The 9,001-nt window shown below is 39.4% G+C and overlaps 1 protein-coding gene across 1 annotated transcript; it reads right to left on the bottom strand.

Annotated features, from left to right (window-relative positions):
• Positions 1-4,848: 4,848 nt before the first annotated feature.
• On the bottom strand, positions 4,849-5,103 carry LOC129485842 (small ribosomal subunit protein bS16m-like). Its single transcript, XM_055284847.1, has one exon. It carries the CDS (start codon positions 5,101-5,103, stop codon positions 4,849-4,851), a length of 255 nt encoding a protein of 84 aa, XP_055140822.1.
• Between the last annotated feature and the right edge of the window lie 3,898 nt (positions 5,104-9,001).

Below are 9,001 nucleotides of genomic sequence, written 5' to 3'. Positions count from 1 at the left end.
GAGTATACAATCTAGATTTTTGTGGTTTGATTATGTTTTACATTTAACTCTGGTATACTGGAATTCATTATTATGTTGAGAATCCATATTGACATTTTTCACAAATAGCCAATTTTTCCAGTATAATTTGTTAAATAATTTATCTCCCCCTACAGGCTTCTGATTTTTTTTGTTAAATATTAAATTTTTGCATCTGTACATGAAAATACCTAATTAATGGCTGTCCCATTCCAGCCACCTATCTGTAGATTCCACTTGATGACATAATATTGTTTTAGTCTTTGGAGCTTAATAAGTATGTTTTAATATCGGTTAAAGCAAGTCCCTTTGAATTAGTCACTTAAAAAAATTCTGTATTATTCTTATCTATTGTTTGATGAACTTTAGAATCATCGTATCAAAAATTAGTGGTTGGGTGGGGCGCAGTGGCTCGTGCCTGTAATCCCAGCACTCTGGGAGGCCGAGGCAGGTGGATCACCTGAGGTCAGGAGTTCAAGGCGAACCAGGCCAACATGGTGAAACCTCGTCTCTACTAAAAAATACAAAAATTAGCTGGGTATGGTAGTGCACACCTGTAGTCCCAGCTACTCAGGAGGCTGAGGCAGGAGAATAGCTTGAATCTGGGAGGTGGATGTTGCAGTGAGAAAAGATCATGCCACTGCACTCCAGCCTGGGCAACAAAGCAAGACTCTGTCTCAAAAATAAATAAATAAAAAATTAAAAAATAAAATAAAATGTGCCATATGTGCCATATGGCACTTAGCACAAATCTTGGTACATAGTAAGTGCTCAATTAATGTAAGCCCTTAGTTATTCTTTTTCCTCTGTCTGGAATGTTTGCCACTCCATCTTTAATCTTCTTCACCAACTTAACACATGTTCATCCTCCAAAACACAGGTCAAATGTCCCTTCTAAAAACATCATAGATGTTCTTAATGGTATCTAAAATGGTGAATCCTTTCCAGAGGGTATTCAATTTACTCTGCCCAGATCCATCGGACGAATCACTATCTATGGCAGCTCTAACCTTACAAAATATATTTTTTAAATAATTAGACTCAAAAGTCAAAATGACTCCTTGATCCATGCACTGCAGAATAGATGTTGGATAGCAGGTATGAATATAACATCAGCCTCCCTGTACATCTCAATCAGAGCTTTTGGATGATCACATGCTTTGTCAATGAGTAGTAATATTTTGAAAGTACTTTTTTTTTTTTCTGAGCATTAGGTCTAAACAGTGGGCTAAAAATATCCAGTAAACTATGCTGTAAACAGATGTACCATCATCCAGGCTTTGTTGATCCATGTATAGAGCACAGGCAGAGTAGTTTAGCATCACTCTGAAAGACCCTAGGGTTTTCAGAATGGTAAATGACTTCAACTTAAAGTCATCAACTACATCAGCCCTTCACAAGAGAGTCAGCCTATCTTTTGAAGCTTTGAAGCCAGGCATTGACTTTTCTCTAGTTATGAGAGTCTTAGATGGCATCTTCTTCCAATATAAAGCTGTTCTGTCTACATTGAAAATCTTGTTTTGGGTAGCTGCCTTCATTAATGATCTTAGCTGTATCTTCTCTATAGCTTGCTGCAGCTTCTCCATCAGCACTTGATGTTTCACTCTGCACTTTTATGTTATGAAGCTTCTTAAACTTTATGAACCAGGTTCTGCTATCTTCAAATGTTTCTTCTGCAACTTCTTCACATCTCTCAGCCTTCATAGAATTGAAGAGAATTAGGACCTTGCTCTAGATTAGGCTTTGACTTTAAGGAATGTTATGGCTGATTTGATCTTCTATCCAGATCACTAAAACTTTCTCCATATGATTATTCAGGCTGTTTCACTTTCTTATTATTCATATGTTCACTAAAGTAGCACTTTCAATTTTCTTCAAGAACTTTTTCTTTGCATTCACAAATTGGCTGTTTGGTGTAAGAAGCCTAGTTTTCAGCCTATCTCAGCTTTTGATGTAACTTCCTCACCAAACCTAATCATTTCTAGCATTTGATTTAAAGTGAGAGCTGTGTGACCCTTTCTTTCAGTTGAACAATTCAAGGCCATTGCAGTGTAATTAATTGGCCTAATTTCAATATTGTTGTGTTTCACGGAATAGGGAGGTCCAAGGAGAGGGAAAGAAATGAAGGAACAGCTGCTCTGCGGATCAGTCAGAACACACACAACATTTATGGATTAAATTTGCTGTCTTATATGGGAGAAGTTTGGGTTGCCCTAAAACAATTACAAAAGGATCACTCATTACAGACCACCATAACAGATATAATAATAGTAATAAGTTTGAACTATTGTGAGAGAGTTACCAAAATGTTACACAGAGACAGAAAGAGAACACATGTTATTGGAAAACAAATGGCACCAATAGAGATGCTCAAAGCAAAGTTGACACAAACATTCAATCTGTAAAAATGCCATATCTGCTAAGTGCAATTATATGGTTTTGTTGTGTCCCCACCCAAATTCTCATCTTGAATTGTAACTCCCATAACTCCCATAATCCCCAGGTGTCAAGGGAGAGACCAGGTGGAGGTAATTGAATCATGGGGACACTTTTCCCCATGCTATTCTCAAAATAGTGAGTGAGTTCTCATGGGATCTGATGGTTTTATAAGGGGCTCTTCCGCCATCATTTGCACTCCTCTCCCCTGTTGCCTTGTGAAGAAGGACATGTTTGTTTCCCCTTTTGCCATAATTGTAAGTTTCCTGAGGCCTCCTCAGCTATGTGGAACCGTGAGTCAATTAAAATTATTTCCTTTATAAATTACGCAGTCTCAGGTTTTTTTTTATTGCAGTGTGAAAACAGACTAATACCTACAATAAAGTGAAGCACAACAAAACAAGAATGACAAGAATATGTATATTAATTTTCACAATAACCTGCAAAGTAGGTACTTTCAAAAATGTGCAGTTAACAGATGATGTAACTAAGGTATAGAAAAGTTAAACAACTTACAACTTGTAGGTAATGGGTACAAATCCGGACTCATACTCTGACTCCAGTATGACTTCAGGACTTATACTCTTAACTGCTATGCTATCTGGTCTCTCCGTATAAAGTTTCTAAAGTGGGAAGATGCACTTTACATGTCTATGTCTCAAAGAAGGTCTGGAGAGCTGACAAGAGCAGAGGAAGCTGAAACTGTTGAGGCAGGCAGCTATTGGATTGAATTAGTAGAATGTGGTAAAGATTTTGATTTTTGTTCTAAAAGCATTTGGAAATTACTGATAGGTAGTCATTAGGAAGGTGACAAGATTATATTAGCATTTAAAAAGGATTTCTCAATCCCAGCACTTTGGGAGGCCGAGGCGGGCGGATCACGAGGTCAGGAGATCGAGACCATCCTGGCTAACACGGTGAAACCCCGTCTCTACTAAAAATACAAAAAATTAGCCGGGCAACGTGGCAGGCGCCTGTAGTCCCAGCTACAAGGGAGGCTGAGGCAGGAGAATGGCATGAACCCCGGGGGGCACAGCCTGCAGTGAGCTGAGATTGCGCCACTGCACTCCAGCCTGGGTGAAAGAGCGAGACTCCGTCTCAAAAAAAAAAAAAAAAGGATTTCTCTGGCTGTGATATGAAGAATGGATTGGAGGAGGTAGAATAAAAGCAGACAAAACCACTTGGGAAGTATTTCACTGATGCAAAATAGAGATGATGGTAGATGAGAGTTGGTGGTTGTGGTCACAATAGAAAAAATATATGCTTGAGACATATTTTAGAGCCAAAGAGGAAAGGAATTTTGATCAATTGGATATATAAATGAGATAAAGAGAGATATCATGCACATTTTAGGCATAGGCAACTGAGTGGAGGTAACAATTACTAAAATGGGAATCACCTATTAATTCTAAGAACACAAAGAAAACAGAAAAACAATCTTTGATTATTTTTCCCTCTTGGGTTGCTTTAAGATTTTTTCTTTTCTTTTTTTTTTTTAAATTAGTATACACTCTAGCCTAACATAGAACAGCTTTCTTAACCTGCTCCATAAAATTACCAGCAAGAAAGAAAAGTACAAGAATAAGGTTTACAGTTGAATGAGCTTGGTGTCATAATTCCCTATTCCAGTATCCTCAGAAGGATCCTATCTATCATACATGCAGAAATTGCAGCCACGTTTGAATGGTTCAATCTTGATTCATCATGAATTCCCTTAAGCCCAGCAGTTTCTCATTCTTAAAAGGTAGGTTATTACAGCCCCAAAGCAATTTTCATAACAAATCTACCTTTATATATTTGCAAATATGTGTTAAGCAAGGCAATATAATTCTCCAATTACAAAATCAATAAGAAAGGCAACTGTTCTTTGCACCTGTGGGATGAACATGAAGATTTGGAATGGGCCATGAACAGTCTGGCTGGGGACTTTGAAGCAGGAAGTCTTGGAAGCCAGTAGATTGTAAAGTTGTCCAAGAGACCCAGAGCTCAACTCAAACGTCCAATCCTCCCATAGCCACTGTCTTTACCAAGACAAAGTCTGAAAAAACCTAATTAGTACATAGACCCAGCTGTGTTCACACAAGAAAAAATCTCTCCCTAGGCCCCGTGCAGGCCAGGCCAGAAGAACAAGGGTGACTCAGGACACTCCATTTATTGACCCCCAAGTCTAACAAAACTAAAATCTCTGCACAGGGTTTTAAGAGGACCTTGACCTTGTTCCCACTCTATGCTCACTGAAGTCAGCTCACTTATGTTTCTGTGGCCTCTGCATCTGTTTTCTGAGAAACTAAGAGGACTTCACGTGCCCATTTCCTTCACAGTCTCTCAGCATTTGTGATCATCTTAGGATGCAGAGGGAAAAAGCCAGCAAGACCCAGAAGCTTTTCCATAGGTTTAAGAGAGGTGGGTTGCACAGCCAATCCAATTCTGGATCCTGTCCAGGTTGAGGGCAATGAGATTTTCCCCATGACTGTTGGGAAATGAATCATAGGATCCCAGCTGCTCCACCAAAAGACCATCCCTGGGACACTTGCTGTGAGCAGCCACAATGGTGTAAAAGGGCCGGTTGGCACAGCTGCCCAGGGCAAGGCAGATGGTTAAGTGGCCCCCATGGTAGGCCTTGCAGAGGAGAGTAGTGAGGTGGACCATGGTGCAGCTGGCATGTGGCTTCTTGGAGTGTCCCGCTACCCACACCAACCAGCTCTATGACCTTGGTGGGGGAGAGGACTGACATAGAAAGCAGCTGCAGGTGGACACTGGGCCATGACACCTGGCTACCCAAGCCAGAAAACCTTGACTCTGGAAGCAGATAATCCACTCACCCTGCAGACTTTTGTCTTTGTCTTTGATTTTCAGTTTCACTATGATGTTCATAGGTGTGTTTTTCTTAACGTTTACCAGGCTTAGGTTTGTAGCACTTCTTGAATCTGAGTCTTGATGTCCTTTGTCAATTTCAGAAAGTTTTTAGTTATTATTTCTTAAAATATTGCTTCAGTTCTGTTCTCTTTCTCCTTTCTTTTAGGGAATCCAGTTAAGTGTATGTTAGATCTTTGAATTTATGCTGTGTATTATCTCTCCTTTTACTCTACAGCTTCAGTCTAGATATTTTTTTCTGTTCCATCTTCCAATTAATGAATTCTCTCTTCAGCTCTCTTTAACCTGCTATCAAACCCACTGTGTCAGTAATTGCATCTCAGCTTCAAACCCAGCTAAATCGGTGTCTGCAAACCATGTTTATACTTTGTCAGTTGGTTCCATATTAGGATTTGCCAACAGGCAGCAATAGAGGGATACAGCAATTTTGGGAAAAGGAGGAGGCATTTGCTTCTTCCTGTTTGTTCCTTGTGGGCTTTCTGTAGAATTTCTTTCTCCTGGTAGTTCCTTTGAGCATTACCCCAGTGATGCTTCTCAAAGTGCCTTCCTGTAGCAGCAGCTAAAACCAGCTTATAGTTTTTCTATCTCTTGAAGAATTGGCTTCAGTGACCTTAGAGACCTCAGAATCCCAGAGATTGAAGTTCTAGGCTCAGAGACACCACCAGAGCCAAATGGTGGGTGCTTCCTCCTCCGAGTCAATAATTACATTTACTTTTTTCTCCCAAGCTTTTGAAGTATAGTTAACACATAAACGTTGTGTATATTTATGATGTTTCAATAGACGTATATATTGCGAGATGATTCCTTCAATCAAGCTAACTAACCTATACATCATCTCACATATTTATCCACCCCATTATTTGTGTGTGAGAACAATTAAGACCTACTCACTTGGACAATTTCAAATAGTTATGCGTCATTTAACAAGGAGAATACATTCTGAGAAATGCATCCTTAGGTGATTTCATCATTGTGTGAACTTCTTAGAGTATACTTACACAAACCTAGATGGTATAGCCAGCTACACACCTAGGCTGTATGATATTGTCTATGGCTCCAAGGCTGCAAACCTGTGTAGACACAAATTCAACCTAGGTTTTTTGTTTGTTTGTTTGTTTTTCTCCTTACTTACTGATCAGTTTGCAATGCTACTTAACTATTTTACTTATAGAGGTTTATGTCAAGTCTTATCAGAAAGAAGTTAGAGAGTTCCTATTCCTTATTCAAGTTCGATTGCCTACAGTATGTCCGTAAAACGTGAATATGGTTAGAAATATCCCTCAGAGAAATTATCTTGGCTTTGCAACTTATGCTACTTTAGCAGAGACAGTTTTTATTTATTTTTATTTGTTTTGAGGTGTGGTCTCACTCTGTTTCCCAGGCTAGAGTGCAGTGGTAACATCTCAGCTCACTATAGCCTCAACCTCCTGGGCTCAAGTGATCCTGCCACCTCAGCCTCCTTAGTAGCTTGGACTATAGGCACATACAACCACGCCTGGCTAATTTTTTTTTTTTTTTTTGTATTTTTTTGTAGGGACGGGATTTTGCCACATTGCCCAGGCTGGTCTCAAATGCCTGAGCTCAAGCCACACATCTGCTTTGACCACCCAAAGTGTTGAGATTACAGGGGTGAGCCACTGTACCCACTTTAGTGGAGACATTTTGAAAAGTGAGCATTAATTTAGATATTTTGAAATGATCATATTAATATAAACTTGAGGTGAGTTTTCATAAGCAAATCTGGATCAATAAAGTGACCTTTGATGTTATAACCAAATATTCAAAGGAACAAGAAACATCAGGCTAGGACATATTTTACTCTCATTGAGCCATGAGCCATGCAGTCTATGGATTTGGGAGGTATTTAAAAAGATGTATAAGTCCATCAAGTTAATTTACTTATTTTTTTTGAGATGGAGTCTCACTCTGTCACCCAGGCTGGAGTGCAGTGGTGTGATCTCTACTAACTGCAACCTCTGCCTCCTGGGTTCAAGCAATCCTCCCACCTCAGCCTCCAGAGTAGCTGGGACTAGAGGAATGTACGACCACCCAGCTAATTTTTTATTTTTAGTAGAGATGGGGTTTCAGCATGTTGGCCAGGCCTGTCTCAAACTCCTGACCTCAGGTGATGCACCTGCTTCGGCCTCCCAAAGCGCAGGGATTACAGGCAAGAACCACCACGCCTGGCCAAGTATAACATATTTAAAGTTAGGGGAAAATGATGCTTCAGAAATTTTAGTGGCCAAATTAATGAAATATCAAGTCAAGTAACCTAGTCTAAGTAGGTCAAGGTGCAGGCTTTTGTGAATAAATAAAATAAGTTGATGACATAAAAGGGTCATGGGCCACTGGGCCACTTGGCCACTTTCTTTAAATCATAGAGTAACTCCCATAGCAATTATAAATAGAGTTCAGTGTGTTCCTTCAAGGTCACAATTGAGAATCCAATTAGTGTTCAAGCTGAAATCTCTGCTTGTTATGTGGCTTTAAGCATCTGAGATAGTCTCCCCTTAAATTGCTTGGGATGGTAACGTTTTTTCCCTAGTTTGTCATTGTCTTCAACCCTGGAAAATTTTAGAATTAGGTGTAGAAGTGTTTAAGAGACTTAAACACATTGCTCATTCCCTCATTTCATTCAGAGGCCCTCTCTGATTCTAGATTCTGTACAAGAGAGCCCGGCCCACTCCATCATTGCTTATTCCCTCATTGTGCTTTATTTTTGCTCTGTAGCATGTTTCATTACCTACAATATGTTGTATATAATAGAATATATTTATTTCTGCTATTTGACTCTGTTTTTCCTTTGGAATGTAAGCTCCTCCAGGGTGTGGACTTTTGTTTGTTGCAATATCTCCAGAACATAAAGCAATGTGCCTGGCACACAGTAAGTTGTTATTACATGAATTAAAAATACTGAATAAAGGAAGCCTCTCTTTTCATGATCCTAAAGGAATCTGGGGAAGTTAAAAATGAGAAAGTAATTCCTTAGCACTACTTTGTTTTTGAAATGGCAGAACAGCCTTTCATTTTGAATAGTCTTTATTTTAGCAATCACCCTTTTTATTCTTACATTTTTTGGTTCTAAAGGACACAATAGAGATGGTCATCATGCACTTTTGTATTCTGATTATTCACCAAACAAATTAAACAAACACACTTAGAATCTTACAGTGTTGCAGACTCTTTGCTAGATGTTTTAGATTTCGAGATTCAAGACACATCCTTGTCCTCAAGAGGCTTCTAGTATTGTTGGGAGGCAGCAAGAAAACAATTCTTATAACATGCGCACTAATACTGTGGGTGCAAGGGGAGCCCAGAAGTAGGGCATGCAACCCAGAATGAGAGAGCCCACGAAGATTTCCTAGAACAGATGGTGCTTAAACTCAGCACTGACTGATAAACATTATAATAACAAAAATGATACTGTCATCATTCCTTGAGTACTTAGTATATGCCAGTCAATTGACAACCTTGATGTCATTGTTCCTGACAAGAACCCTTGTGTGGTAAATAATACTGAGAGGTAAAGCTGGCTGGGCTTCTGGGTCAGATGGGGACTTGGAGAACTTTTCTGTTTAGCTAAGGTTTTGTAAATGCACCAATCAGCACTCTGTAAAAATGCACCAATCAACGCTCTGTGTCTAGCTAAAGGTTTGTAAATACACCAATCAGC

Source organism: Symphalangus syndactylus, chromosome 7, assembly GCF_028878055.3.
Source record: "Symphalangus syndactylus isolate Jambi chromosome 7, NHGRI_mSymSyn1-v2.1_pri, whole genome shotgun sequence".
Taxonomy (NCBI): Eukaryota; Metazoa; Chordata; class Mammalia; order Primates; family Hylobatidae; genus Symphalangus; species Symphalangus syndactylus.
This window is presented reverse-complemented; position numbering and strand designations above follow the sequence as displayed.